The 27,413-nt window shown below is 34.7% G+C and overlaps 10 protein-coding genes across 16 annotated transcripts; 4 read left to right on the top strand and 6 right to left on the bottom strand.

The window, feature by feature from the left end:
• Positions 1 to 70: 70 nt before the first annotated feature.
• LOC139102579 (zinc finger protein 62 homolog) lies at positions 71 to 4,105 on the bottom strand. The gene is made up of 8 exons (XM_070656594.1): positions 3,496 to 4,105; positions 2,815 to 3,370; positions 2,187 to 2,457; positions 1,909 to 2,106; positions 1,649 to 1,816; positions 1,305 to 1,497; positions 938 to 1,225; positions 71 to 779 (listed from the first exon to the last, which is right to left on the bottom strand). Exons 1-8 carry the CDS (start codon positions 3,658 to 3,660, stop codon positions 540 to 542), a joined length of 2,079 nt encoding a protein of 692 aa, XP_070512695.1. The 5' UTR covers positions 3,661 to 4,105; the 3' UTR covers positions 71 to 539.
• A 1,562-nt stretch (positions 4,106 to 5,667) lies between these two features.
• Positions 5,668 to 8,731, top strand: LOC139102610 (L-selectin). Its single transcript, XM_070656660.1, has 5 exons — positions 5,668 to 5,797; positions 6,274 to 6,396; positions 7,755 to 7,934; positions 8,015 to 8,180; positions 8,530 to 8,731. Exons 2-5 carry the CDS (start codon positions 6,285 to 6,287, stop codon positions 8,729 to 8,731), a joined length of 660 nt encoding a protein of 219 aa, XP_070512761.1. The 5' UTR covers positions 5,668 to 5,797; positions 6,274 to 6,284.
• LOC139102615 (peptidyl-prolyl cis-trans isomerase NIMA-interacting 4) lies at positions 6,186 to 10,190 on the bottom strand. 3 transcript variants are annotated; one of them, XM_070656665.1, is made up of 8 exons: positions 10,000 to 10,190; positions 9,582 to 9,701; positions 9,342 to 9,489; positions 8,305 to 8,991; positions 8,029 to 8,225; positions 7,793 to 7,946; positions 6,727 to 7,172; positions 6,186 to 6,447 (listed from the first exon to the last, which is right to left on the bottom strand). In XM_070656665.1, exons 1-4 carry the CDS (start codon positions 10,102 to 10,104, stop codon positions 8,975 to 8,977), a joined length of 390 nt encoding a protein of 129 aa, XP_070512766.1. In that variant the 5' UTR covers positions 10,105 to 10,190; the 3' UTR covers positions 6,186 to 6,447; positions 6,727 to 7,172; positions 7,793 to 7,946; positions 8,029 to 8,225; positions 8,305 to 8,974. The 3 variants fall into 3 exon arrangements, with proteins under 3 accessions (XP_070512766.1, XP_070512768.1, XP_070512767.1); XM_070656667.1 differs by having other exon boundaries at positions 8,305 to 8,974; positions 10,000 to 10,189; XM_070656666.1 differs by lacking the exons at positions 6,186 to 6,447; positions 6,727 to 7,172; positions 7,793 to 7,946; positions 8,029 to 8,225; positions 8,305 to 8,991 and having other exon boundaries at positions 9,247 to 9,489; positions 10,000 to 10,188.
• Positions 10,191 to 10,393: 203 nt separating this feature from the next.
• Positions 10,394 to 13,811, top strand: Cbs (cystathionine beta-synthase). Of its 3 annotated transcripts, none has more exons than XM_070656629.1 (8): positions 10,394 to 10,690; positions 11,030 to 11,135; positions 11,349 to 11,466; positions 11,824 to 11,933; positions 12,025 to 12,374; positions 12,537 to 12,790; positions 13,029 to 13,299; positions 13,374 to 13,811. In XM_070656629.1, the coding sequence occupies exons 3-8, from the start codon at positions 11,384 to 11,386 to the stop codon at positions 13,809 to 13,811; spliced, it is 1,506 nt and encodes a 501-aa protein (XP_070512730.1). In that variant the 5' UTR covers positions 10,394 to 10,690; positions 11,030 to 11,135; positions 11,349 to 11,383. The 3 variants fall into 3 exon arrangements, with proteins under 3 accessions (XP_070512730.1, XP_070512729.1, XP_070512731.1); XM_070656628.1 differs by having other exon boundaries at positions 10,394 to 10,749; XM_070656630.1 differs by lacking the exons at positions 10,394 to 10,690; positions 11,030 to 11,135 and having other exon boundaries at positions 11,349 to 11,478.
• Positions 13,809 to 14,908, bottom strand: Trs33 (trafficking protein particle complex subunit Trs33). Its single transcript, XM_070656664.1, has 2 exons — positions 14,525 to 14,908; positions 13,809 to 14,415 (listed from the first exon to the last, which is right to left on the bottom strand). Exons 1-2 carry the CDS (start codon positions 14,648 to 14,650, stop codon positions 14,014 to 14,016), a joined length of 528 nt encoding a protein of 175 aa, XP_070512765.1. The 5' UTR covers positions 14,651 to 14,908; the 3' UTR covers positions 13,809 to 14,013.
• Positions 14,909 to 14,979: 71 nt separating this feature from the next.
• On the top strand, positions 14,980 to 16,991 carry LOC139102600 (cyclin-dependent kinase 20). 2 transcript variants are annotated; one of them, XM_070656647.1, is made up of 6 exons: positions 15,022 to 15,123; positions 15,230 to 15,426; positions 15,498 to 15,686; positions 15,771 to 16,007; positions 16,077 to 16,304; positions 16,359 to 16,991. In XM_070656647.1, exons 2-6 carry the CDS (start codon positions 15,241 to 15,243, stop codon positions 16,512 to 16,514), a joined length of 996 nt encoding a protein of 331 aa, XP_070512748.1. In that variant the 5' UTR covers positions 15,022 to 15,123; positions 15,230 to 15,240; the 3' UTR covers positions 16,515 to 16,991. The 2 variants fall into 2 exon arrangements, with proteins under 2 accessions (XP_070512747.1, XP_070512748.1); XM_070656646.1 differs by having other exon boundaries at positions 14,980 to 15,426.
• Positions 16,546 to 18,598, bottom strand: Mrpl37 (mitochondrial ribosomal protein L37). Its single transcript, XM_070656634.1, has 7 exons — positions 18,470 to 18,598; positions 18,151 to 18,339; positions 17,845 to 18,069; positions 17,663 to 17,782; positions 17,472 to 17,578; positions 17,188 to 17,370; positions 16,546 to 16,992 (listed from the first exon to the last, which is right to left on the bottom strand). The coding sequence occupies exons 2-7, from the start codon at positions 18,327 to 18,329 to the stop codon at positions 16,571 to 16,573; spliced, it is 1,236 nt and encodes a 411-aa protein (XP_070512735.1). The 5' UTR covers positions 18,330 to 18,339; positions 18,470 to 18,598; the 3' UTR covers positions 16,546 to 16,570.
• Positions 18,599 to 18,693: 95 nt separating this feature from the next.
• Positions 18,694 to 20,788, bottom strand: Hacd1 (3-hydroxyacyl-CoA dehydratase 1). Of its 2 annotated transcripts, none has more exons than XM_070656655.1 (6): positions 20,650 to 20,788; positions 20,115 to 20,491; positions 19,824 to 19,941; positions 19,420 to 19,655; positions 19,155 to 19,336; positions 18,694 to 18,946 (listed from the first exon to the last, which is right to left on the bottom strand). In XM_070656655.1, the coding sequence occupies exons 2-6, from the start codon at positions 20,192 to 20,194 to the stop codon at positions 18,858 to 18,860; spliced, it is 705 nt and encodes a 234-aa protein (XP_070512756.1). In that variant the 5' UTR covers positions 20,195 to 20,491; positions 20,650 to 20,788; the 3' UTR covers positions 18,694 to 18,857. The 2 variants fall into 2 exon arrangements, with proteins under 2 accessions (XP_070512756.1, XP_070512755.1); XM_070656654.1 differs by having other exon boundaries at positions 20,620 to 20,755.
• Positions 20,789 to 20,892: 104 nt separating this feature from the next.
• LOC139102598 (glycerophosphodiester phosphodiesterase 1) lies at positions 20,893 to 23,613 on the top strand. The gene is made up of 5 exons (XM_070656643.1): positions 20,893 to 21,695; positions 21,993 to 22,168; positions 22,270 to 22,471; positions 22,545 to 22,774; positions 22,849 to 23,613. The coding sequence occupies exons 1-5, from the start codon at positions 21,360 to 21,362 to the stop codon at positions 22,988 to 22,990; spliced, it is 1,086 nt and encodes a 361-aa protein (XP_070512744.1). The 5' UTR covers positions 20,893 to 21,359; the 3' UTR covers positions 22,991 to 23,613.
• Positions 23,094 to 27,207, bottom strand: LOC139102586 (dystrotelin). The gene is made up of 11 exons (XM_070656614.1): positions 27,072 to 27,207; positions 26,453 to 26,589; positions 26,170 to 26,377; positions 25,823 to 26,066; positions 25,645 to 25,756; positions 25,416 to 25,582; positions 25,240 to 25,349; positions 24,949 to 25,168; positions 24,541 to 24,880; positions 24,169 to 24,468; positions 23,094 to 24,106 (listed from the first exon to the last, which is right to left on the bottom strand). Exons 2-11 carry the CDS (start codon positions 26,550 to 26,552, stop codon positions 23,985 to 23,987), a joined length of 1,923 nt encoding a protein of 640 aa, XP_070512715.1. The 5' UTR covers positions 26,553 to 26,589; positions 27,072 to 27,207; the 3' UTR covers positions 23,094 to 23,984.
• Between the last annotated feature and the right edge of the window lie 206 nt (positions 27,208 to 27,413).

The raw sequence follows: 27,413 nt of genomic DNA, 5'->3' as shown, positions 1-27,413 counted from the left end.
GGAGGATTATATAAAAATTATTTATATCACAAAATAATAATGTAAATGCTAACAGTATACACACATAACATAGATACAATATACATTTTTATTACAAAAATTTTTATGAAATGCATTCGCGAAGAGTGTATTTGACAATATATGTGGCTAAAGGTGTTTATACATATGTACGTGTATAATGTACATACAATTCTTATTCTAATACGTTATCAATACTACATAATGGTGTTCATATAAAACGTGTATGTATAATGAATTTTTCTGGGTTTTTTTTCTATACAGATTTTTACTACTTATGTAACGTTCTAAATCTCATGTTTTCGTGCCTTCTATTATCTTTTAAATAATTTAAATTACACATACGTGTAAAATAAATACTCGATTAAATTATTAATTTTTTTTATTTAATTTTAAATCTCCGGATATGTTGGTAAATTTTATATTAGTATCGATATTTGATGTCTCATCGATTTCCGATTATAATAAACTGGCACAAAGACATGTTCGTCTTTATTCAAGCTTATTTTTAATAAATACTTTTATCTATGTTGAATTAAATCATTTTCCGTAACATTAGGAATGCTATAAAAGTTATACGGCAAGTTTGTTGGCAAAAAGTTCTGTAATGCTGGCACTGTATTGAAATAGGTGTTTCGATCTCTGAATACCGTTTCTTGAACAGTATTGGTGACGTCTGTTTGAAAAGTTTGAATAGTTGTAGGTGTAGGAATCGTTTGAATGACGATTGGTTGTACCGCAGCAGGAACTGCTTGTATTACCTATAAAACAGAACAAAGTAATATTTTAATTCGATAAAAAGTTAGCGTTAAGAATGAAAAGGTTAAAAATACTTTATTAATAAATGCTATTTAGAAATTTGAACTAATTTAAAGTTGATACAATGGAGCAAAGAGCAATTGGCAAATAAAAAAGTTACTTGTACTGTCGTTGATTCGGTTTGAGGTATAGAAAGTGCATCTTCTGCGGCAGACTGTTGTATCTGAGGCGATTGCGTTTGCTCAGTCGTCTGTTGTTGCAATTGATTAATTATTGTTCTATTAACTGTTGTTGCATTTGATTGAGTATTGGTGAGATGCTTAGTGTGAGAAGTATTAATTCCATGTCGGCGTTTCATATGCTTATTATAATTTGGCCAATTAGTAAAGTGATGCTGGCACTCCAAACAACTGTATGGACGCTCTCCAGTATGTTGTCGCCTGTGCGTCTGCGATCGTAAAGTAATTTTGCAAATAATTATAAATCGCGTTAAATCGATTAAAATGAGATTAAATTTGACGACTCACAGTTAATATTCCTTTAAAACGAAAACATTTTCCGCAAAATTCACAGGTAAACGGCATTGCGCCGGTATGAATTCTGTGATGTTCTCTTAAAGTTCCTTTCTCTCTGAAAGTTCGTCCACATACAGCACACTGATGGGGTTTGGCACCAGTATGCACCGTCTCGTGTTTTTTTAATTGCAAAGGCGTTTTAAACCTGCAATTTTATTATTATACTTTTACCTCCAGATGACATATACCTTCATGTAAAAATAGGTAATTCAACACATCTCTTATCTTATCGGTTTATAAAAGATCAAGTATGAAATCAAAGAATTGTGAATATTATATTTTTATTTGATACTTACGCCTTTGTACATTGGGAGCAATTGTATGGCTTATCTAGCGAATGAGTTAAAAAATGAGCTTCTAAATTTCCTTTCTGTATGAAACTTTTGCCACACTGATCACATGTGAAATTTCTAACACCAGAATGAATACGTTTGTGTGTTACAAGATTTGGTTTTGTCGAAAACCTAAAAAAATTAATATTCTAATTAATACACAAAAATTTCGTAAAATGTAATTTTAGATTAGCTCGATACGTTAACACAATAGCAAAATATACCTTTTATCACACTGATCGCAAGGAAATCTATTTTTCATCGTCTCCGGCAAGTGGCATCGATTATGGATACATAAAGCACTTTGCTGTCTGAAAGCTTTGCCGCAAGTTTGGCACACATATGGCCGTTCTTCGCTGTGAATAGTCTTATGAGAATCTAATACTTTTTTATGTACAAACGATTTTCCGCAATCTTCACAACTGAAAATAATTTTAATTGTTAATAATTATGTAATCGTATGTAAAGATATTTCAGCAGCGGTATAAGTAATAATTTTTACCTAAACTTTGCCTTATTTTTATGTCTCTTAACATGGGTAAGGAATCCATAATACTTATCATAAACCTTACAACATTGCACACACATATACTTGGCTTGTTGATTATGCACCGTTTCATGATGCTCCTCTAATGCTTCCAGAGATGGTAATTTATCATTGCAATCTGTGCATAACCAAGGATATCTCTCTAAATTCTCGAACTTTTTTCTTCCGTGTTTTGCGTCCACCGTTCGAGTCTCTCTTATTTCTAAATTTGATTCTGTCTCTATTTCTAAAATATATATTACATTAAATATATAGTAGATTTACAGTTTACAGATTACAGTTACTAATTAATTTTGTTACGCCCGCGGTGAACGTCTCTTTAAATACGTGGTTCCCGATTTTTTGTAGCTCTGGTTTCGATCTATTTACCGAGACAGCTGAGACTCGGTTAAATTTTTTTTTTTAATTTATTAATAAAAAGTTCTTTCGTAAAAAAATGATACAGTTATTTCCCTCGCACGAGTGCAGAGGGTGAGTGAAAGAAAGAGAGAAAGAGAAAGATCCGCGGACGTGAGTGCAACGATATATATGCATACATAAAAATTAAAAATAAATATTTTTTTTTTTAATTAATATACTTAACCTGGAATATAACTATCTACGATTATAATATTATCTTTCAAAGCTACATTATTCTGTTCCCGTTCGGTTTCCTTATCTATTTGAGACGATATATGGAGCTCAGATTCTTCTTCAATCTTTTGTATCTGGCCTTTTTTCTTCAATCTTTTCTTAGTCTGTTTAAGAGAACTTTTCTTTATCTGCATTTTATTACATTTCTTCTGCTTTGCATTATCTTGAGCAGTGCTATCCTGAGTTTTATCGTTTTCATTTTTATTCGATTCCTTGATGAAATAAGATGCATTTAAGATATTAACTGTGTCATTGATGTAATTGTTAGGTAACTGGCACTGGGCAATCTCCTCTCCATTGCTAACTTCGTTTTTTGGAAAAGGTATGGTCTCTTCTATAAAATCTATGTTTGGCTCAACCGGTTGTGGCTCGGACTTTGGATTCGTCAGCAATTGTCTCAGAGATATTTGTGCTTGATTGGTCTTCTCAAAGAACTCACTGCATTGGTTCAATGAATCACAACAGTCAATGCAAACTGCTAGTGGCAAGCCATCTGTCATTAGAACCTGAGTAATCACAACGATTATTGACGTAGAAAAAAAATTATATTAGGTCATAAAGTAGGAAAATTCAATCTTCTACAAATGACAAGATAAGACAGAAGCAGAATTTTAGATTGTCGATGCGATACCTGTATCTGCAGGCACTTTGCGATCTTGGTCTCGATCGCAAGCTTTTGGCCTTCGGCATCATAGATTCCGATAAGGTTTTCCTTGGTCTCAGCACACAGCCGACAGAGATCTGGCTCCGTCATTGTCGTTTGCTGTGCGAGGTGCGAGCCCGTCGCCGCCGTCATCGTCGTCGGTGAGATCGTCGTACGCCGTGGTCGACGTCGCGCGTGGACGCATCGCGTTCTCTCCTCCTAAGGCCGCGTGCGTCGAGCGCGCATCATCGCATCGCGTTACACGCGTATAAAATCCTGGACACGGTGGTCCAAGCCGAGGTGGACATGATGTCGTCGTTTAGAGTCCACGTACTCCACGTTCGCGGAACGAAGGCGCCGCTAGTTAAAGGGGTGCGCTGACGACGGGAGAGAGGCGGGCGACTTGTTGCTCCGACGCCGACTCCGTCGCCAATCGATCACACGCCCGGCCGAACCATACGAGAAGTTACCTCGTCTTCGTGTTGAGGAAGCGAAGCGGATGAGACGCCGCGCGTGCTCGCGTAACTTGCAGCGATTCCACGAAAATCTGTACATACGATCCAGCTCGTTGAAGCGTTTGTTTGGAGCATAAAAAAAAAAAAAAAACATTGACTTGCGAGCGCTCACAACGCACGCGCGTCGATTAGCATGATCGGTACTATCGACACCCACATTCACCGACCATGATCGGAAGTGCAGGGATCTATCGCGATATTTAAAAAATTGAACACGACAAGATTACTCGGATACAATAAAATAAATGAATAAATAATTTATACGCCAGCTCGCGAACGGCATACAAAATTAGTGGAAAGTATTATTCAAGTAGAGATAAATTTTTGATAAAATGTGGAAGTTTTTCCATTTAAACAGATATACAATTGGCGGAAGTGTTTCTTCTTCCTTCCATTGTTCTCGTCCTTTTGTTTTAATTTCTATGAATAAAAAAGCAAATCTTCTATTTCATTATTTTGATTAAATCTACTTTGCTGAGATAAAGAGATTTATGAAATAATTATCATTGTTCTTATAGTCGCTTCTTTTTCGTCACATCTTATTTTAAAAGTTAGGTAGCTTATAATTCTAAACTATTTTTATATTTTTTAAAGCAACGTTTTTGTCAACTTAACTTAGACGTATGAATTTATAAAAATGACCAAACGAACCGCTTAAAATTCATTGGGCGTGTTAGCGAAAGTCGCAACGTCCATCGATGTGTCAAACGCAATCAAACGGCCGCCTTGAACAAACAGTCAAACACAATCGTCGAACACGCCGTTAATCCATTCCATTTGCGGATATTGCGGAATGTACGTTTTTTTTTCCGAGAACTTTTGACGCGACGTTATCTCAATTTCCATGCTTTCGTGTACTCCCCTTTCACTCGGCATCGGCAAACAGAGATTTTACTTTCCAGTTTTCACATAATCCATGCCAAGGTATCGAATTTTAAAGAAATCTTTAAAATTCGAAAACATGCCTGCTTTCGTGATTTGGCAATAGATTCCCTCGAATTATTTTTAAGGCGTTGTCGTCGAGTTCTTTCAGGCAAGCTCTTTAAAAGTTTGTTCACTTATCGAGCTAGAGTGTACATAAAATTTCGTTTAACGTTAAACGTAAAGCATTTTTGTTTCTAAGATTTCCAAGATATTCGAGAAAGTGTGTTCTCAGTGAGATATTAAACAAAGAACTATGATGCTAATGTTCCATGGCTTCAATAACTATTGCATTCATTTAATTTTGCAGGGGTACGCTCTACGACCGAAATGTCATCACGTGTACTCTCCGCTTTCATGTTCAAGACGGTCATTGATGCATAGCAAACGGCGGGAAAGTCAATCTTTTTTTTTTTTTTCCTTCTAACATAAGGCTCTCTAGATGTTCCGCATTTTTCGGAGAAATCTTCCTGCATCAAGAGGACGTGTGGTTTTTGAAGATTACTTTAAGTATCGTCGAATACGTGGTTCCACAGGCCTCCTTGTAGGAAAAGAAGAGGAAGGGAGGAGGCAAACGGTCCACGAAACGCCGAGGTCTTCGTGGCGGGCAATACTTGCCGCTCATGGTCCGCCGGGTGGTAAAAGTACTGACACGATGTGTCCTCATTGTGTATATATAGGGGTGCCTGCCAAGAAGGCACTGCAGTTCTTCGTAGAACGTCTGCAAGAGTATAACATTAGTGGATACTTATTCTGTTAACGCTACTTCCGTGAAGACGCAATCTTAAGGTCAATTACGAGAGAAATAGATAAGACAGAACAGAAAAATACCCCATTGCAGCGAATTAAATTAGGTAGGTTCAATAAATTCAGTGACTTTATATAATTAAATTTACGATTAAATAATTTGAAAAAATATTAAACTAAAACAAAATCTTAAAAAGATTAAAAGTTAATTTTTTAAATTATAAATTAGTGATTAAATTTATTTAATGATTAGTGTAAAAATATAGAAAATAGATGTCACCAATTAGATTTTAATATTTGTGAAAAGCGTATAAAGAAGCAAGCAAAAATATTTTTACCAATACAATTTAAGTAATCTGTACGAAGAGTTAAGCTGGGCATAAGGTGCCACCCTATATAAGTATATAACACTGAAATCGTAGAACCGGTTTGGGAGTTGCTTCTTCACGAAAGTTCGGCATTTAAATCCACAGATAACGAGGAAAGCACTAACGATTACGGTTACAATAGATAATTCTTTCTAGTTAAAGTAAATCTTTCTACGGTTGTAAGTGATTACATAACATTAATGTGCATTTTTTAGCGGCGTAAAAAATGATAGGGTACGTGCTAGTTACTGCTTTGGTGACGTTGTCCTCCGCCCAATTCCAAGCACAACCCAGCGGTCGAGTTTTGGAACCTCCGAATCCAGCACTTTGCGCACAAAGTAAGTCTCACATTTTTCTATTCGCATATAAATATCGTCATCAAGATTTATCTAAGAAATATAAAAAAGAAAGCAAATTAAACAAAGAATGAAGAAAAATATAGCCTTGGAAAATAATTTCTTAATCACATTATTATTTAAAACATAAAGGTAACGAAAGATTATTTGTAAAAATTAAAGGTAATTACGCGATGCCGTTATTATTCTCTCGCTTGAGGTAGGAAATTATTACTACTATTAATTTCATGTTACTTGTCTCTCATGGAATAAAATTCATACCGGAGACAGAGAGAAAGAAAGACAAAGAGTTTTTCCTCGTTCGGTGCTTACCCGCAAACTGAGGAAACCACGAACTAGAGAAAGTATTTTCAATATTTGTAATTAAGAAGAGGCCGTGACCCGTGATCCCATGACGGAATTTTCTTTCTTCATTTGTATTCTTCACTTCCTCCTCCGCCTCGCTTTCGAGGTCATTGTTTACTCTTGTCTCTTCAGCCATCGCCGTCTATCGCATTCTCTTACATCGATATCGTCTCTAATTATACGTGATCATCCAAGTCTTATACTTTGCGCATCTTCCACGCATCTTGACGCTTGTTATAGAAAGTGTGACGATGACACCCAACGGCGGTGTAACTCGAACGCATTTGAATTGGAAATGTCCTCGTATCCGTCGTAAGTAGTACGGAATGCTGGTTGGCACTTTCACGTTCATCGTTTTCGGCCGACCCGAAACAGCGATGTTTCATTGTTAGAACGTTAGCTTCTTATCTGATCTGAAAGAAAAATGCCTGAGAAATCTTTCATCAGATTCTTATAAGTTTTACTATTAAGGAAATGTTACTGAATCTTATCTAATCGAGTTTTCCTGCTTTCTCGATTTCATTAAAAAAATTAATTTTTTTTTTCCCATTAAGAAAAATTTAATTAATTTTATCGTCTAATAAAAGAATTAAATTTTAATACAACATTATTGGCTGAAACATCATCGATGTACTTTTATGTCTTTTAAAAAATATGTCACGCGCGGGGAACCGATAATCGATTATTCATTAGGCGTAGCCCGTCTACACGTTTCGGGACACGCCTTATAAAAAAAACTTTCTTTTTCTTTATTTAGAAAGTGACGATGTAATCAGCATACTACGCGGGTGCCAATGTCTAGGTCGTGACTGTGGTCGCTGAGGTCGCCGTCACGACTGACACTAATTTCGCAACTTTCACTCTGGAATGAGCGAGAGACCTCCGGCTCTTCCCAATAACCATATCTCTCGCGTTCAAAGATATTCATAAACATTACAGCCTATTGTCTGTTAGCTATCTGATTCGTTTCATCTTCTAATTATGGTCTTTTGCAGGAATCATCCATCAACGATTCAATGGAAAAGGCTATTACTTCTCATGGGCTGATCCGAGGACAACTGGACAGGAAGTGGATTGGCTGTCGGGTAGAAACTTCTGCCGGCAACGTTGCATGGACCTAGTTTCGTTGGAAACCTCCGCCGAGAACGAGTTTATCAAGAGCCACATCGTTAGAAGTATGCATGATTCTGCAAATTGTATTTATGTTTGTGAAAGCAAAACAAAAGGATGACAAAATGAAACGTTTCTTTCGTAGATAAAGTAAAATACATTTGGACTTCCGGTCGCCTCTGCGATTTCAAAGGATGCGACCGCCCAGATCTGCAGCCTCTGCATATTAATGGTTGGTTTTGGACCGCTGAATTGCAGAAGCTCGCGCCTACCAACGAACGTACTCAGAACGATTGGTCCGAGAGCGGAGGGTAAGACTTCTTATTTATAGTATAATATCAAATGTCCGCAGCGCCCTGTAATTTTATACATGAATATAATACATTCTATTTCGAACGTTTATATCAAGATATTAAAACTGAGAGTGTAACATACTATTTTCATTATTGAGATCAAGGATGGTGAACGGTCATAATTGCATCTTCTTTTTTATCCATTCATCGTGAATCTGTTATTATCTGCTCTGTAATCAGTTATCTTTGCATGCGCGCACGTTGTCAGTAGTCAAGGTTCAAGTTTCTCGAGTATATAGGCGAGATAAAAAGGATGCGTGCACTTTGCGAAAATTATTTATCAGATAATATGTGCTTTTTTTTTTAGCATTGGCAAGCCACAACCTGATAATCGTGAAGCTATTCAAGGCGGTGCTCCTGAAAATTGTCTTGCAGTCCTCAATCAATTCTACAATGATGGAGTGAACTGGCATGACGTAGCGTGTCATCATAAGAAGCCATGGGTTTGCGAGGACAATGAGTCCCTTCTGAGATACGTTCGCTTCACCAATCCCAATATCCGTGTATAATGAAAAAGAAACTTGAAAGAACAATAGCTTTATCCTATAATCGAACGGGCTTTAGCATCTTATAAAATTACAACGTATCTATACGGCATGCCAGTGGACGTGACTGAATAGTATATAGAACATCTTATTTATTACTACTATAATATTTAATACCTCCATACTCCCAATTGTCCGAAAAACACGAATTATTTAGTCGAAGCTTTATGCATTTATTATTTTCAGGAAACATCACTATTTATACCCCTAGATATAAACAGACACTGGAAAGTTACATTTAATATATAGAGAACATAGTTTAGAACTTGAAGATTATTTTATGAGAAATTATATATATGTATAAAAAATTATATTTTCTTAAAACAAAGAATTATACTAATTATAAATATATACATATATCCAAATAGTAATAAATTCATAATATATCTTAATGTATTCATTATTAAACAACATTTACTTATTATATGTTAATTTAATATGAATTGGTAAAAAATACAATAGATATCACAGATGTTAAATAAGTTATTACCTAAATGATATATATTTTCTCACTTGGATGTATAACAAATTTCACAAAACTGTTTGAAAAAAATTATTTTTAATTACTTTTTACCTTCTACCATTATGATGTGATACCCAAACTTTGTTTTCACTGGGGGATCTGTATAAACTGGAGATGCAATGCTGGAAATTGGTAATGCAAAGGCAGCATCTTGGAAGGGTCCTACCATTGAACCTCTTGTCATCCAGCCAAGATCACCCTTAAAAGTATTGAATAAAATGCAGTTTTAAACATGTATTTTTCTTTCTAAGCTTATGCACAATGATAATGTGAATATATCTTTAGTGTTACCCCAGATCTGGCTTTGTCCTCACTATAAGTTGCTGCAACCTCATTAAATTTCTGACCAGCCTTTAACTTTTCCAGTGCCTCTAATATCTTAGACTGCTTCTCACACAAGATGTGTCTGACCTGCACTCAAAAGAACAATACATATATAATAATCTCCAAGATAGCCATTAAAAAAAGTAGTTTATTTGCACACGGCATAACGACCGAGCTAATAAATCGCTGATTAATGGCTTCTTGGTAACTTCTATTCATTATGACTGAACTTGATCCTTCATACAGCATTATTTTCTCAATTCTCAGAAAAAGATCAAAAACGAATAAAACGTAAGCCGCATCATAGACATATGCACGTGCCTTATCTTGCCGGACAAATTAAAAACGCGTTGCTAATGAAATAATAATGCTTGCATGTTTGCACCTTCACCGAGCTCCCTCCTTTCTTTTCCGCTTTCCCGGCGCCGCCGTCCTCCGAGGATTTACCCTTGCTGCTTTTCGCGGCACCGGCGTTTTTCTTCGGCGGCATGGTACGTCGACGTGCATTAGCGTATCCTCGCTAGTGCTCCGAAATTCGGTGTCCGAATACTCCGATTCCTGACACGTTCCGAGCGCCATTAGGCGCGAACCCATCGCGATGGTGGCCGTAGATAAAGCGGCCGTCTGTTTTTCCAAATACCGACGATAGCCTAAATCAGATCGCCAGATCGCGATTAGATTAAAATTCAACGAGTCGAGGTAATCTTGGCTGAATCAGATGTTGGTTCAACTAGATATTAACTAATGGACTTTTGATTTAATCTCGATGGTACTTTCAGATCCGACGTAGAGTTTACTGACATCCTAGTAGAATGCATCCCGAATTCAAAGAAGGGTGATGTAAGAGGGGATACAGGCGACACAAAAAACATGTGGTCGACATAGCGGCTTTCAGTGTGTTTCAGTGCATCGAGGTGACTGCTTTCGTCGAGACGTTTGCGCGTCCGAATTAAGGGATACGCCGATCTTGTGTTTGTTCCACCTTTTTATCCTGTGATTATGCAGCATTGTGCATCGCGCTTTGGTTGCGAAACTCGTATAATACTTCTATAATACACCGCATTTTTGTTGCACAGGTGAGACGCCACAGTCTAATTTCACAGATTAGTTTTGAGGCGAGAAGTCGTAGCCGCAAGTAAGTCGAACGCACGATTAATTCACATTTGCATATCATTTAAAATTATTGTAATATCCCGAGGCGATTAAGTTAAATTTTCTCAACGTCATTTGACGTAAACGCTTTCGATGACGAAATATCAAAATATTGACACACTATTACGCCAATTATCCACTTGAGATTATGTATTGTGTTATATTTTGTTTTAATAATAGCTAAGAGTAACAAAGAGTGTCTTCTTATCGCGCGCTGTTATCAATGTTCATATTTTTACTTAAAATACTTTAACTTGTTGCAGATATTTCGAATATCCATATTTTGGATTATTTCATCGTTTTAAAATATTTCCGGCTCTAATTACGAAGGGAAAAGGTTGCGAAAAAACAAAAAAAATTGCGAAAAAGGTAATTTCACTACTGTGTCGTTCGCTATTTATGTAGTTATTGCGACATTTTTTACAATTATTGACGTGAGTTTTAAAACGAAACACATACAAATATATTCTTCAGAAATTAAAGTATTTAGCAAATATAAAATATAATTAAATATTTAAATTATTTTTAAGCATTTAAAATATATTTAATTTATTAATTGAAAACTGTTATAATTGATTTCAGCTAAAATTTTCGTTTAATTAATAACAGAAAGCATAATGGAAATAATATCCCCTAACCGACCACCTAAATGCACATGGAAAGCAAACGCGGAAAATTCGCCGCATACAAAACGAGTAGAGTAAGTTAACTGGTAGGCTTACAGTAAAAAGCTTTTTTTAATTTTTTTGTCCCATTTATATTATTTATATGTTCTTGATATGCTTTTATACATGCATGCAATACGTTAGTCTTGCAAAAAATATTTTGCTATATCTTTCGAGATATCAAAGTCATCAGTGAATTACGTACGTGGAAAACATTGTGAAATAATTGCAGAAATAAGAGAAAAAAGAACGTTGCAGATTTTGTTAAGTAGAATGCACAAGGCTTATTATCGAATCTACATGTTAATACCACTTTTAAATTTCTTGTTCGACTTTATGTGAAATTCTATGGATTATTAACTTTGTATTAATTGCATTTTATCATATTTTAGAACGCACAACCGTAAAAAGGTACTGCCGGATGTTTTAAGCGCGATTGGTCAAACGCCGTTAATTCGGCTTAATAATATTCCTAAGCTTTATGGAATTAAGTGTGAAATGTGTTAGTAGAAAATTTGTAGTATTATATTTTATAGAATAATAATTTTTTAATATATAAAATGTGACTTAAACAATTTTCTTATTTTGAACAGATGTCAAATGTGAGTTTTTTAATCCCGGGGGATCTGTGAAAGATAGAATAGCGTATAGGATGATTCAAGACGCGGAAGAAAAGGGTTTGATTAAACCAGGAGATACATTAATTGAGCCTACCAGCGGCAATACTGGTATCGGCCTGGCGATGGTCGCGGCGGTCAAAGGTTACAAATGTATAATTGTAATGCCGGAGAAAATGTCGAACGAAAAAGTCTTTGTGCTTCGTGCACTAGGTGCGGAAATAGTTAGAACGCCGACTGAGGCTGCTTGGGATACTCCGGAAGCACATATCGCTGTTGCTCAAAGATTACAAAAAGAAATACCCAACAGCTTTATCCCCGATCAAGTATGTTTTCTATCTTAATATATATGCCGATTATCTTTGACCCTTTGCTCTCAATAATTCTTTGTTAAGAAACTAATAATTTGGAGATTTTTTTTATAAAACGTGAGTGCAAAAGGTTAAAAAAAAAAAAAGATATATGTATTAATAGATTATAATGTACAGTATACTAATTCCGGCAATCCATTGGCACACTATGACCATACTGCGACCGAACTTTGGGAACAATGTGATGGCAATATTGATTATGTAATAATTGGTGCCGGTACTGGAGGCACTGCGACAGGAATTGGACGAAAATTGAAAGAATTGTCACCTAACATAACAATTATTGCAGCCGATCCTAAAGGCAGCATTTTGGCTGAACCGTCTATATTAAATGATAATGGCGTTGGTTTTTATGAAGTAGAAGGAATTGGGTATGTAATAGAACTATGTTTTACTTCGTTTCCGAACGTACGTTTAAACGTGAATTACTTGTACGTAAGACTTGCTAATGTACGTTTCAACGTGTATTAAGTACACCTACATTAAAACGTACATTAGTGAGTTTTATTATGTAACGTGAATGTCTGTGTACACACGTGCATATTTTACATGTACAAATATAATTCTTTTGCCATTATTAAATTAAAAAAAATTTTTATTTACGTATAGGTATGACTTCATACCTACAGTTCTAGATCGAAATGTAATCGATTTGTGGATAAAAACTGAAGATTGTGAATCATTGAAAGCGGCGCGCGAATTAATAAATCAAGAAGGATTGTTATGCGGTGGTAGCAGCGGAGCGGCACTCGCTGCGGCGTTAAAAGTCGCGAAAAACCTTCCTGCTAATAAACATGTGGTCACTCTTTTGCCAGACAGTATAAGAAATTATATAACTAAATTTGTATCGGATCAATGGATGGAAGCTAAAGACTTTTTGGTATTTATTGTGTATTTAAATTTAATTTAAATCGTATTAATTATTTAATTAAATGTAATTCTTTTTTTTTTCAGCCATCTGAACCTTTGACAGAAGCAAACAAATGGTGGTGGAAAATACCAGTATCAAATTTATCATTAAAAAAGCCTTTATTATCGAAAGGAATGTCTTGTCAGAATACTGTGGATTTATTGAAATCCGCTAAAGATACGCAACAATTGTTAGTAACTGATGAGAAAGAAATGTATGTGAAAGGCATTGTTACGTTGGACGCGGTCTTATCTAATTTAATTTCTGGTAAAGTAAATCGTAATGATTGCGCTGAAAAAATTATGATCAAACAATTTACAAAAGTCAAAGCCTCAACTACACTTGGTAAAGTGTCACGCATTCTCGAGAATGAATCTTATGCTGTGGTTGTAAGCGATGATTCAACCTTAATAGGACTGGTAAACCAAAACGATATTTTTAATTTTATTACGAAGAACAATGAATGTAATAACGCAAAATAATGGATAAAATCTGTTATATACTTTCTATTTGCATAGCAATTTTATAAATCTTTGTACACAAATATCGAACTAAATAAAAAATACAAGGTTTATAAAATTGTGCTGAATATATATGTATCTATATATATTAATACCTCGTTTATTTCTCATTTTATATAAGATTTTACTATATCTTTTTATTTTTCAAGTTTTCAAATGGCTATTAGATTTTTTGAACTTGAACGTGAAATTTACAGCTTGGTAATGTAGTAGTTTCAGCTGTGACAGTGCTAATAATGCCAAGATTTGCTAGACTACCTCTGAGAAGACCACAAGTAAAAGCCAGTAAACGAGGGCTTTCCTTAAGATATTGTTTGCTGCTACTCATACCAACTTTATCTAACAGCCTAAAGGCATTATCTTGCAATACATATACTCCGTGATGATTAGTTCTGAGATTATCGATCTGTTTGTGATATAAGCTGGACCAAAAGTCTGTACAGATAAACTTAATCATGTCCAGCTCGTCCTTGAACCTACTCCATTCTCTCGTCAATCGTTCGATAATTCTGTATCCAACGCTGAAGCCCATCCATTCCAAACGCGAAAGTTCTTCCTCGCCTTCCTGTTGAAAATAACGCGAGGATTTTTTTGAAAAAATTCTTTTATTAACAACGGAATTCGGTGCTTAGGAATCTCATATTAATATTTTCGCAGTCAAATCATTCACTCACCGCGGAATTAGACGATCTGCTGAGAACATAATTAACCAGCTCAGCGTGCAAGTACTCGAAAAGGCAGTCGTCGGCTTCTCCGGTTGCGCTTGGATTCGCTTTAGAATCAGCTATCTGCTGTTTCATCGTTGCTATTCGATGTTAATTCCGTTTCTTGCTCCGAATGGCTTGCGTGCTCCAGCTACGTAATATTTCCTGCGTGGCTTGACTCGTACACATGTACCATTTATGGAAAGTACGTTGAACGCACAGGTAATTTTTTGCTAAGAGGAAATTGAAGGAAATTAATAACTCTTCTGGTGCGCGTGTATACGTGTGTTTATGTGACGCTGATGAGTGCTAACTGGTTACTGGCAAGTATCACAAAATATAGTAAAACATATGATTTCTTTGACAGACACTCACGCATGCGTTAAAACACAGTTAATCGCGCCGGTAACTATGGAAACTGTAGAACACACACTTGCTGCTATATTTCGTGTTGCCGGAAAAATATTTTGCAAATTGTTAATTTATTTTTACATACATTTTAATTAGGTGTATAATTAGTTGATTGCATTAATATTGTGTCTTGAGTTATGCTTTTATTTATTTAAAAAGTATGAAATTTATAATTGCATTTAATTATCTGTAACTTAATTGTTTATTAAGTATCTAGTAATTATGTACTGTGCGTAAATAATTTCAATAATATAAATTTCTAAGTAAATTAAAATATGGAGAAATATGTCGTCAATGGGCAGATTGGCGAAGGAGCGCAAGGCTTGGTTTTAAAAGCCCATGATCCATCCAGAGATCGTGAAGTGGCATTGAAAAAAATTCTAATTAAAAAATCCGAAGGCGGATTATGTGCGTCCATCATACGCGAAGTGAAAAGCTTACAGCAACTCAAGCATCCTTACGTACGTTCTTTTTTATCTAGCTTTTTTTCGCATCAATTTAGTAACATTTATTTTGCCATTTGTTTTCACAGATTGTAAAGCTGCTGGATGCATTTCCGAATGGTTTAGACTTCGTAATGGTGTTCGAATATATGCCGACAGGATTGTGGGAAATATTAAGAGATCCCGAGATATCATTGACGCTGACTCAAATTAAAACGTATATGAAAATGTTGTTGGAGGGTATAGCATATGTACACAGCAAGAATATAATACACAGAGTATTCTCAGACTTTTGCCTTAAAAATAAAATAAAAAATTAGAAGTGTGTAATTCAAAGTACTAACGAGTTCGAAATATTTTAGGATTTAAAACCCGCAAACTTGTTGATCAGTGAGAGAGGCATTCTGAAAATTGCGGACTTCGGCTTGAGTAGATTGATGTGGAAGGACGGTACAAAACCGTATTCTCATCAAGTTGCCACACGATGGTACCGAGCACCAGAGCTGCTTTATGGAGCACGTTATTACACGTCTGCAATTGATATTTGGTCAATTGGTTGCATATTTGGTGAAATGTTAAACACGTCCCCGCTATTTCCGGTAAATAATTCGTTTTCAATTGAAATAGATTATTAAATTATGTGGTAACGTTGTTACTTGTTATTACAGGGAGAAACTGACATCGAGCAGTTGGCTATCGTTCTGAAATATTTGGGTTCTCCCACGTCTGAATCTTGGCCCGAATTAACTTCATTACCAGATTATAACAAAATCACTTTTTCTTATAACAAAGGTACAACATGGGAAAGTATTCTTGAAGACGCGCCGCCAGACGCTGTTGATCTAATTCGGCAGATTTTGATTTACAATTCGTCGAATCGTCTCACTGCTGAACAGGTAATATAAAATACAAATATGTACGAAAATAGAAATAAGATCTTACTTTTGCAGGCATTGTGCCACATATACTTTTATTCCAAACCGTATCCCTCAATGAAGAATCTAATAAAACCATCATCGAATCATCGTCTTCGTGTAAAACCAAAAGAAATCGATCCAAATGTGCAGCCAAGCATACTTTTCGAAAATCTTTTAAGCATTGTGTAATTATAATTGCGAAATAATAATCCGTTAATAATATTTTTTAATTCAACAGATTTTATTTAATTTCCATTTTTGTAAAATGCAAATATTCTTTTAAATACCTCTGGGTTATATCCTTCAATTACTGGCCGTCCGTTATCATATTCAGCTTTTTCATAAAGCGTCAACGGTGATAGAGCGCACCAGAAATTTTTTACATTGACGTCATTAACATCTAATGAATTAAGTTGAAATACGAAAAAGTGATAATTCTTTCCGTCAGACTGAATGCACTGTATGGTCACTGGTTCCGGCAGTTTCTTCACTGATGATCCAAACTTCTGCCGTGCGTAGAACGCTGCTATGGTGTACGTTTTTATCAGCGTACGACTAAAAATCTGAGTCTCTGTCACAGGTAATTCTGTTTTATTTTTTACTTCCACAGGATCGTAGTGCACGAAAATGGTATGGACGTTATTCCAAGGCGACGTCGAACTAATAGCTGTTATTAAAGTATATGGCATTAAAAACATATACTGTAAATGTATACAGGATGTCTAGCATAAGGTGTCTCTCCAAATCGCAGTTTGCAGGTAGGCAATGTGAATACAAAATGAAAAATCAAGCACCATTGGAGAGACACCTTATGTCAGAAACTCGTATATAAAAAATAAAAAATAATAAACATTAAACTTACGATATATATCCTCATTTTTGTAGACGTTAGTTTTGTCTAAACCAATGGTGTAATGCATTGGATACATATTTGGAAGATTTATTTCTGTACCGCTACTAGAACTTTTTATTGGTTTCAGAGGATTTTTCGATGTAATCATTACATCTGATCTTAGAATAAATTGAATAAGATTCGACTCTTTATCTAAAAAAAATGTGTTATGTAATATCAGTTAATTAAATATTATTATATTAATTAAATGGAACATTAATATATAATATATTTAAATATTAAACTAAGCCAACCTAAATTTAATTGTACAACTCCATCATACAAAATACATCGTTTCTGTGCAATATCTGGACCTGATAAAGACTCACAAAGTTGTAACAGTTTTTTCGACAAATTTCTCCTGTAAAAATATTCGATATTGTTAAGAAAAAAATGTATAAATTTTTTTCTTTATTTATATGTATTTAAATCTTAACTCACTAACATTTTTCTGCAGTCAGTTAAGCCATAATCTCTAGGAAACACCCATGCTGGTCTTTCAGGATCTTTCTTTTTTGGTAACAGTTCTTGATGGGCATCAAATATATTTGAAGTAGAAATTATCCTAAAAATAACAGCAAATAATCAATAAATAAGTAAATCCAAAGAAAAACAAATTTAATATACCTTTTTACTATGTCATCTACATGTTCTGGTAGATCCAAAAATGAATCTTGAATATAATTTGAGGAACTGTCCGGCAAGCACACAGTGTTCGTTAATATCTGTGCTTGACAAAATCCTTCTTGCAGAACATTATGATCCTTAAATACTAAGCAGGGTTGAGTTTTCCAATCAGGATGTGTTTCATTGAACTCTATTTTTCTTGGCCTCAAAAATTCAAATTTCAACCTTATATAAAATATAATTTATAATTAATATCGGATACATAAAATACATAATTTGTAATTAATGAAATTTTCGAAAAAGTACTTTGCAGGAGGTTCTGATTTTGGATGAACTACTTCTGAGGCCTCCTTTATAGAGACTCCAAACTTTGACAAATGGTGTTCTGCATTATCATATCTTATTTTGCGTTCCCGCTGTACATACCAAATGTTTACAATATTTCTACCTATATTCTGCTTGTACAACACTCGCGTGAACTTCATAATATTTTACCTAAAAAGAAACGATGAGATTAATAAGTTTAAAGGTTATATTATTTACTAAAGAAGTTTTCTTTCTTTATCGGCAAAAATTTTCTAATAATATTAAAAATAAAATTACAGTAGTTAGTGGTAGTACTTACGTTAATGCTTATAGTGCATTCAATTAAGTATTTCTTTTCTAAACTTTGTAAAACTTTCCAAGTGCAACTTAGTTTCCGGCTTCTAACAATTCAATACTACATCGGTAATACAGATATCCTTGTATTTTCATATCGTTCTTTTTTTATCACTGTGCGTGATAGTAAAAACTAGATTTGATTACATAATAAAGTGTAATAAAAATATATTTCTTAAAGTATCTATATATTTTGTATAAAATGATATATATTTATTGTCTCATCGTACAAACAACCATTTCATTAACAATATATTTTATAATTAAATTCCCTGAATTTTTTTTTTCAAATATCAAAGTCATGGAAATTAGAACTACCCCCAAAAAAATTATGTATTTATTATTATACAGATTTACGAAGTACGTTTTTCCTTTGCGGCTGCATCTGGACTGAATATTTTGCTCCTTTGCTTAAACATATGCAGATAAAGTTGTGGGAAACCTAGACAGTAAAAAAATATTTAAAATAAAAAAAAAATAAATAATTCATGATTTAACATAGACGCATGTATTTGACATTTAAAGTATTTTAGCTAGTTAAGAAATTTACATATAACATAAACGTGTTCATTTTTATCTACTTAAAGATAAAGTTAACAATAGACGTTTATCTGGTAGCTAGATTTATCAGAAAAATGGTAAATTCTTACCTGGAATGTAAACTAACATAATTATGATCAGGAAATATAAGTAACTAAATGTGAAATTCCATTTGTTTGGTAGAACGTAACTCCAGGAATCCGGATTAACGCTAGCATATTTTACAGCAGCGTAGAAACACAATAACTCGCCTGTTACGCCCAATGGATACAGCCCGATGAAGAACGTATATCTTAAAATGCATGTCCATTTTACAATACGATCTTACATAAGTAAAAATAATTTAAAACATAGATTTGAAAAGATTAAACTTACCTCAGCCAAGTTAAAATGTTAGGCACAATACCGATAATATTTGCAAAGTAATACGAGTATCTAATAATTTCTGTAATGGACCATGCAGTGAGAGCTAGCGGGAGACCTGGAGATGCGGCAGCATATGTGTAAGGAGTAGCCAGGATTACTCCAACTACGAGCATAACACGACTGAAAACTTGAAATGTCGTGACTATAACATTGGAGCGTACAATTCCGATCGCTGCATGTATTATCTGAAATAGGAAGCTTCTATAATAAATTATACACAACCGACATACTTTGATGAACAACGAATCATACTTTGCTAATTGATATTTTTAATACTATATCTCAAAATTAAATTTAAAGCACTAAATAATTGTTTTAGGCCATTTTCAACTAGGTTTTCCGATATTAAATACCTCTAATAAGGCGGCATTCTGGAAGACGACTACAGGTAGCTTGGTCTTATCCCATAAGGTACTACCTGAAGAAGGCTGAATGTAATGTTGCACAATCAGGTATAATATGTAACTCCATCTAAAATAAAAAAGTTGTTATTCTAAAATTTAGAAAAAATAGCGATAAACGGAATAATAAACGGAGCGATAAACGGAGTAATAAAAAAGATTTTTTTTTCCACACAGTATTACATAAAAAATAATATAGTTATAAATTTTTTGTATTATTTATTCGTTTGCAAATTGACATACCCCAGAGTCTGGGCCAGATTGTACGACACCAGGTAAAGTTTCGCGAATGTACCTGGTTTTTTGGATTTCGTTCCGGCCATGTCTACGTAGATATTTCTCGAACGCTACCGTCGCCACCTCACTCTCGAGCTAAATGACGAGCGTTGCGGTCAAATTCAATGAACCTTTGCCCGACCTCAAAGAATGTGAGTGCTCTTCAATATGCACGTGACAAAAACTGTAACTTATACGGTGCTCGTCATCGAGTATCACTTAATTATTAATGAGGAAATATATTTTTTCGAGTTGTAATTCGTTGAGCAACTCTCTTGCCTTTCAATATATGCACACTCAGCATTCGGCTGGGGAGGTTATAAATACCGGTGCATTTAGCAGTTCTGGAATGAAATAAAAATGATATTAACAATAAAATAAATTTTAGTAATAGTAGTAAAATAATTTATGTATTACTTTCGTTTTTATTAAAAAATATAGACGCATGCATTTAAACAAAATAAAAATCTACCTTAATTATATAGACAAGGATGGTACATACACAAATTGCAAGTATAATTAAATATAATTAAATGATGAACCATATGAATCGAACTCCGCTTCACCGCTCTTTGCTCTACGCGGTAGAGAGAAAACGGAGCAATACGGACTCCGTTTTACGGAGCTTGTCACAATCAGCCTGAAGATCTGCAAATAATCATTGTCCGCGATTGGTCGATGTTCGCGAACAACGAACTCGCGCAATATACATCAGCGTTCATTGCATAAGAACCTGCCCGAAGTTTATGTATTCTCGCGTCATGTGTTTTTGTTTCGGCATTTAACTGATTTGACGTTATCTCCGTTATTTTGGAGATAATTCATCGAGATAAGAACGCACGGAGTAATCTATTACAGAGTAAAATAAGAAAGGAGGAGGAGAAACGTGTTTTATCAGTGTCACTCATATTCAGTGAATGACAACTCAGCGAGCTGCTGATACTTCTTCGGAGCACACGAAACTTGCTTATGACGAGTTGACCCCGCAAATTGATCTGTCAACTCTAGAGGGAAGAGATGACACGCCCTGTCAAGATGCTGCTAGCGCGAGCTTTGTTCGCGCATCTTTTTACGATTGGCCGTGACTTATGAAGCTGTAATCTTATCAGAGATAACAAAACAAGACGCGCCGAGAAATACACTCGCTTTCGCTGCATGTCAAGGCGCGAAGAAGTTTCCTAAAGCATTCAGTTTCTCGGTGGAAAGATTAAAATGCATCGCTTCGTCGAGCTGATCGTAAACAGCGCTTTGCTGTGGGTGTTCCTGCAGACCGTGATGAGCGTGCTGGTCACTATCCTGTATGAGTTTTGCGTTCCCTGGCTCGTCTGGGGCTCGTTGATTGTCATGGTAACGCTGAGGATGGTCCGAGTGTCCTCGCCGCCCGCCGACACCATCCAGGAGGTGCTCGGCGTGAACCCACTCCTCCTGGGCAAGGATCACTCCGTGCCCAAAAACCACGGTAACGGAGAGCAATATTGCATGCGAGTGGTGGCCCACCGTGGTGGAGGATACGATTATCCTGAGAACAGTTTGTTGGCTTTCCGAAATGTAAAGTTACACACCTGGATGATAGCTTAGCTATTATAGTATCTAAGATATTTGTTGTAGCTAAAACAGTTTTGTGTGTCTCAATTTTTCCTTTGTTCGCTTGTTTAACATTTATTTGTTGCTTAGTAAGGTAAGGCGGAAGAGAACTAGTAAAATATAATATATTAATGCATTTGTCCTATTTAATCGTTAAATATCTCTGTTGCAGTTTTAAACATACTAATTTTATCTGTTTGATAAACATTTTCTCTTAAAAAAATTTATTTTTTTGCTACATTATCTATATTTTTTTTACAGAGCAAAGGAAAAGGCTGTACTGCAGTAGAGCTTGATTTACGATTAACAAAGGATAACATTCCAATAATATTCCATGATCCCACAATTGAAAGACTTACAGGCAAGATAGGTACAATTAGTGAAATGACTTGGAAAGAATTAAGGGAATTTGACATAACTTATAATCACCCGCTTAAGTACGATATACATATTTCGATATAATTCGAGTTTTGTAAAATTCATGCTTATGACATCACTAGAGTATTTTAACAGAGAAAAATTAATTTCTTTGTTAAAGGAACAAATTTTCCGAAGGGGAAAAAATCGCACTGTTAGACGATGCACTACAGGAGTGTCTTAACAGCGAACAAAGAGTAATTATAGATATAAAAGAGACGAAAATGGACGTCGTACAAATCGTTTTGGACGCATACAAGAAGTACCCGAAATTATTCCAGAGAGGCGTTGTATCAAGTTTCAATCCAATAATTGTATATATGGTACGTGTTAAATATTGATTAATTTAAATGATTCATCTATATAATATATATATATTCTTAATTTTATATTTAGATTAGGAAAAAAGAGCCACGCATTGTTTCAAGTCTCGCTTGGAGACCATATTTTTTTTCAAGAACATCGTATGCCGGCCTAGAGGCACTTGGCCCGGCGCGATATTATAATCCATTTAAACATTTGGCAGCTTGCATTTTGGAGATTTTTTACGAGTGGCTGCTACCGCGTTTTGTTTACTATATCGTCGGCATTTCCGCCGTGCTACTGCACAAGGATATAGTAAATCCGTAAGTAAAGTCAGATTTTCAATATTTCACGTATATTCATAAGAACGAATGTGCACGCACAATTTTTCTTTCAGACGTGTAATAGAACGATGGCGTGAACGCGGTATTCGCGTGATGGCATGGACGGTAAATCGACCATCGGAAAAAACGCATTTCTCGAGGTTCCTCAAAGTTACTTATCTAACTGACACGCTACATCTAGAGAAGGACATGTAGTAATGTCCCATATATTTTTGTTCAGTATTAAATCTCAAAGACTTTTGTACCATACTGGCATTATGTGCACGTACAAATTTTTATACTTTTAATTACATTATAAACGTATCAACTATCTAGTCGGGTCGTAAAATAATGACATAACGACTTATATTTAACGTCGATTATAAGGCACTTATTTTATGAAGTCTTGTACACCGCAGTTATGGTCTTTTACTACAGCGACGTCGGTTCTGTCTATATGCTAGTGTATGTGAATCCTCAGCGCTCCTCGCTGATTCGACGCACACCACGCTAGGATTATGTACGCTAGCCGATGTCGCGGAAGAAAATGCCAAATCTGCCTCACTGTACAAGGCGCATATGTGCAAATAGCGATAATAAAACTGCTCGTTATATTGGAATTTTAATGGACGGAATTTATATGATTTTCTACTCTACAGCAAGATTGATTATTTGTTCTAATTACCGTAGAACAATTAAGATTACTTTGAAAATTCTTAATAATGTATATTAAATATAAAACTTATTCATTTTTTACACATTATTAATAGAAATCTTCAAAATAGATAATTTTTTTCGTGATTGCACAGATATTACAATAAATACATATGTAAAAAATACTCTTTCGAATATAAAAATACCTTCTCATGCTTCGTTTTGTTTAAGTATTGCTAATTCGTTTGAGTATCATCGAGTAATACTAAGTGCAATTTTCGTATTCGTAATTGTCTAAGATAATTCGATAATGTATTGACCTTCTTTGGATAATATGTAATGTCATATATAATGGCACTTTTTATATATAAACATTACAAAGTACGCGCGCGTCATTTACTTGTGCATAAAAAAAAAAAACTGTTTTAAAAACTTTCTTTTTTTTTTTTAAATAGAACCAGGCCAATATATATCTATATATATATATATATATATATATATATATATATATATATATAAAACGATATTAAAGTATATGTTTAAGCGTTACGCATCTTTAAACGATAGTCGTAAGTTTACTTTTACGAGATTCCATACCTTCAATGAGACCAGTCAATAAATCTTCCATCTCTGTGGTGGCACGTTTCAATTTACAGTTGTCATTGCCATCGTAGGATTCTATAAAAAATACATACACGTATTAGGTAAGTTACATATTTGTATTATTTTGCATAACTTACCGTCAAAGCAGTCGTTGGCGACCATATTTTGTAGTCTGTCTAATATATCGTTAAGATCTCCTTGAATATTTTGCAAACTACTATGCTGCGAGTGTTTGTCAGGACGTTGCAGAGAAGACGGCGTATTGTCTCTATGAATGCCAGTAGGAGATTGAGACGCTATTAACGATGTGTCGTTGTCTGTACTACTAATCGCCGTATTGGTCGCGTAATTATCTTCTTTGCAGTTTGAATTTCCAGCGGCCAACCATTGAGAAAACCCACTGTCAGTTTGATTTAATTCTCTTCTTCTTCTTGTTCCTAATTTAACAAGAATTTACATTTGCAAACTCACAAATTGTTACTAACTGCATTAATATATTTGGTACTCACCTCCGATCCAAGTACTTAATTCTATACGATTGCTTTCTGGTGTATTAACGAATCCAGTACTTGTAGAAGCCTCTTCGGTGCAAGGAAGAGTGTTAGCGCTATTCTCTTCTATCGTGCGTTCTATAGGCGACGATGCATTAAAAGTATTCATCAATAATTTATCTTTTTTATGTTGCAATGTAGTTCCTTGTTGATTTGTGCTATCTTGTCTGATAATTGGACTCAATTCAAATTCTAGAGGCAAAGCCGTTAATCTGGACGATAAAGGGGGTAGCATCGGAGTACTTTGCATACGAGTGATGATTTGTGGTACTTGTGCCGTATCGGTGAATAAACATTTCTATTAAAATTACTGGATTTAGTAAACAATTAAAAGCTTTACAGTTAAATTTTTTTAATTTAATGTACCTTAAGCATCTTCAATCGTTGTAGTTGAGATTCGATAGTCGCTCGATGACGTTGTAGCCTCTCTGCTTTGCTGCCTTGTATATCTCGTAACTCGATTTGCAACTGTCGATTTTCTTCGTCTAAGTGCATTATAATACTTTGTAATTCCTTTTGCGGATCAGTCAAAATTTTTCTTTTAACTGTGCTTCTCAAAGAGTAATCTGTTCGTCTAGTTTCGTTGCTATAAAAAAAAAGTTTTTGTATTAAACATTCTTTGTAAAATTATAAAAGTGCGGTTTATATTTGACAAACCTAACAGCGTCTGCAACTGAATCCTCCATCGTGATCGCTCTGGTAGGACATAATCTTAATTTATTTCGGATTAATTCAAGAATTAACTTTGTAATTTCACGATGTGAAGTCTATAAAAGAAATATTTATGAGTAACTTATTTAAAATATTACGGAATGAAAATCTAAACATTATACCTTTACGCAAAATTCGCGAATTGGATGTTTTAATTTATGCTTGTTTGACGTTTTGCCTAAGAGAAAACATTCTTGACACTGATGATACCCTGTGCATTTCAAACAGGTATATCTTGGCCCCTGTACTGGTGTCACTTTACACGATGAACATCTGACGTTATGTACAACTGCGAATAATAATTATTTATTATCATATTTGAGTACAGGATATTTCGTTTTTGTTACTTACTGTGCTCTGCAGATTTTATTCGATTAAACGTCGTTATCCAGATTAATAATGGAGGTTCTTGCATAATCCACGCGGCAAACTCTGCTTCAGTAACTCCTAGGCCACCTTGAGACTAAAATTCGTTGACAAAATGATTAAATAATATTCATTTTTAACAGAAAATTAATTCTGTCTGTACCTTTACAAAACAGGCATCAATGTGTGACTGAATTTGGTCATATCCATATGCTGCACTTTCTCCCAACATTTCTGTTATTTTGCAGATATTTGTTAATAAGGTATGTAAACCAGCGCGAGACAAACATGCATTGTGATTTGCTAACTGCTGATACAAATATCCATATTTCTGTTGTAATTTACCATTGCTTAATAGAACCAATGCAACTTTTACAGAAAACACTAAAATATTTCCAGTGTTTTGTCTGCAATGTTAAATTATTATTAATAATTAGTTAGAAAAATAATTTAAATTATATTAAGATTATAAGTACATTGACACAAATAATATAATAAAATAAAACTTACTTATCAAAAGTATTTAGAATATAACTTGTGGCCAGTTTAGTCACAAGATCAACATCAAAATTGAAATTACTTTCTTTTTGTGCTGCAAAATAAATATCAGAGAGAACATCTTCAATTTCACTTGGGTCTAAATTGACACAATTTTCAGTAATAGATAGCCTGTGACGTTCAAACACTCCTGCTATTAGTTCCAGCTGCACATATGTCACTAGCAAACACAAAATAATTTGAGAATTGGCATAATTTAATGATCAAGCAATCAGGTAAGGTAGAATTTACTTACTATTCAACTCTTTATGTAATATCTGCATCTTTGCAGCAGTTCTATAAGATGCATAACGAATGGCATTGCACTCTTGCATAGATCTCATTGTGTTCTCCATAATAAGATATTGGCACTTTGAATTACTTGATACTTATCTACAAATATACATGTAATAAGTTTGAGCCCTTGTTTTAGATTCAGAAAACTATTCCTTTAGTTCATAGTGAATTATATTCTTGATTCTAATAGGGAACAGGATACAAGGTATAAAATGGAAATTTTATTTTGTAGAATTGTTGGACGTTTCTATTTACAATCTAATGTTATATTACATTTTGTAGCTTTACATAAAATAGAGTCAGTTATCAAATTAAAATATACAAGTATAAATTGTTTTAAGAAACACTTGAATTGCTAACTTTGATTAACAAAAAACATAGCATCTGACCCTGTGTTCGTGCAACAAACGTACATAATGATTAATTAATATACTGTGTATTTGATTCATTAAAAACGTATGAGCCATTCTAGGACGCTGATCTCGTAACAACGAAAGAAATATATGAATGTAAAGTTGAAAGAAATTATAAAGGTTTCAGGATACAATATTGATATGAAAGTTAACGAAAGAACTTACTCTCTGTCATCTCAACATAATTTCGTAATTTAAATATTAACGAAAATAAAAGAACAAGATGCGTTTGAGTCACAAAACGTAAACGTGAATACGGCAGATATTAGTGACGATGAGAGCAACTCTTGTATGTTAAAGTCGAAGCTAGGGATATCTCGACGCGCCGTGTCACGAACGATTTCATTGGATGAGCCGCGTTAACGAACGATTTCAATGGACGCGCCACATCACGAACGGTTTCATTGGTCACTCGCTAGGAAACTTGTCAGCGCCGCGCTGCCTGTGCTGACAACGGCCATTTTCTTTGCGCACTTGAATCGTCTCTCTCTCTCACTCTCGGAGGCA

The sequence above is a fragment of the Cardiocondyla obscurior genome, linkage group LG05, assembly GCF_019399895.1.
Source record: "Cardiocondyla obscurior isolate alpha-2009 linkage group LG05, Cobs3.1, whole genome shotgun sequence".
NCBI classification, from domain to species: Eukaryota; Metazoa; Arthropoda; class Insecta; order Hymenoptera; family Formicidae; genus Cardiocondyla; species Cardiocondyla obscurior.
Note: the sequence above shows the minus strand (reverse complement) of the source record. Positions and strands in the feature narration are given on the sequence as shown.

Coding starts and splice junctions, on each gene's coding strand:
- LOC139102579 (XM_070656594.1), bottom strand. CDS start 3,660: ATGACGGCGGCGACGGGCTCGCACCTCGCACAGCAAACGACAATGACG. Junction 3,371..3,495: donor CAAAGTGCCTGCAGATACAG/GTATCGCATCGA, acceptor GTGATTACTCAG/GTTCTAATGACAGATGGCTT. Junction 1,817..1,908: donor TGCGATCAGTGTGATAAAAG/GTATATTTTGCT, acceptor TAATTTTTTTAG/GTTTTCGACAAAACCAAATC.
- LOC139102610 (XM_070656660.1), top strand. CDS start 6,285: ATGATAGGGTACGTGCTAGTTACTGCTTTGGTGACGTTGTCCTCCGCC. Junction 7,935..8,014: donor CAAGAGCCACATCGTTAGAA/GTATGCATGATT, acceptor TTTCTTTCGTAG/ATAAAGTAAAATACATTTGG. Junction 8,181..8,529: donor GATTGGTCCGAGAGCGGAGG/GTAAGACTTCTT, acceptor TTTTTTTTTTAG/CATTGGCAAGCCACAACCTG.
- LOC139102615 (XM_070656665.1), bottom strand. CDS start 10,104: ATGCCGCCGAAGAAAAACGCCGGTGCCGCGAAAAGCAGCAAGGGTAAA. Junction 9,702..9,999: donor AAGGAGGGAGCTCGGTGAAG/GTGCAAACATGC, acceptor TTTTGAGTGCAG/GTCAGACACATCTTGTGTGA. Junction 9,490..9,581: donor AGGACAAAGCCAGATCTGGG/GTAACACTAAAG, acceptor AATACTTTTAAG/GGTGATCTTGGCTGGATGAC.
- Cbs (XM_070656629.1), top strand. CDS start 11,384: ATGGAAATAATATCCCCTAACCGACCACCTAAATGCACATGGAAAGCA. Junction 11,467..11,823: donor CCGCATACAAAACGAGTAGA/GTAAGTTAACTG, acceptor ATCATATTTTAG/AACGCACAACCGTAAAAAGG. Junction 12,375..12,536: donor ACAGCTTTATCCCCGATCAA/GTATGTTTTCTA, acceptor TATAATGTACAG/TATACTAATTCCGGCAATCC.
- Trs33 (XM_070656664.1), bottom strand. CDS start 14,650: ATGAAACAGCAGATAGCTGATTCTAAAGCGAATCCAAGCGCAACCGGA. Junction 14,416..14,524: donor GCAGATCGTCTAATTCCGCG/GTGAGTGAATGA, acceptor TATTTTCAACAG/GAAGGCGAGGAAGAACTTTC.
- LOC139102600 (XM_070656646.1), top strand. CDS start 15,241: ATGGAGAAATATGTCGTCAATGGGCAGATTGGCGAAGGAGCGCAAGGC. Junction 15,427..15,497: donor AGCAACTCAAGCATCCTTAC/GTACGTTCTTTT, acceptor TTGTTTTCACAG/ATTGTAAAGCTGCTGGATGC. Junction 15,687..15,770: donor GCAAGAATATAATACACAGA/GTATTCTCAGAC, acceptor GAAATATTTTAG/GATTTAAAACCCGCAAACTT.
- Mrpl37 (XM_070656634.1), bottom strand. CDS start 18,329: ATGAAGTTCACGCGAGTGTTGTACAAGCAGAATATAGGTAGAAATATT. Junction 17,579..17,662: donor TTAACTGACTGCAGAAAAAT/GTTAGTGAGTTA, acceptor ATATTTTTACAG/GAGAAATTTGTCGAAAAAAC. Junction 16,993..17,187: donor CAAAAATGAGGATATATATC/GTAAGTTTAATG, acceptor CTTTAATAACAG/CTATTAGTTCGACGTCGCCT.
- Hacd1 (XM_070656655.1), bottom strand. CDS start 20,194: ATGGCCGGAACGAAATCCAAAAAACCAGGTACATTCGCGAAACTTTAC. Junction 19,942..20,114: donor AATCTGGCCCAGACTCTGGG/GTATGTCAATTT, acceptor TTTTTATTTTAG/ATGGAGTTACATATTATACC. Junction 19,337..19,419: donor AACATTTTAACTTGGCTGAG/GTAAGTTTAATC, acceptor ATGCATTTTAAG/ATATACGTTCTTCATCGGGC.
- LOC139102598 (XM_070656643.1), top strand. CDS start 21,360: ATGCATCGCTTCGTCGAGCTGATCGTAAACAGCGCTTTGCTGTGGGTG. Junction 21,696..21,992: donor GTTTGTTGGCTTTCCGAAAT/GTAAAGTTACAC, acceptor TTTTTTTTACAG/AGCAAAGGAAAAGGCTGTAC. Junction 22,472..22,544: donor ATCCAATAATTGTATATATG/GTACGTGTTAAA, acceptor TTTTATATTTAG/ATTAGGAAAAAAGAGCCACG.
- LOC139102586 (XM_070656614.1), bottom strand. CDS start 26,552: ATGGAGAACACAATGAGATCTATGCAAGAGTGCAATGCCATTCGTTAT. Junction 26,067..26,169: donor ATTCTAAATACTTTTGATAA/GTAAGTTTTATT, acceptor TTAACATTGCAG/ACAAAACACTGGAAATATTT. Junction 25,350..25,415: donor TTCGCGAATTTTGCGTAAAG/GTATAATGTTTA, acceptor TTTCTTTTATAG/ACTTCACATCGTGAAATTAC.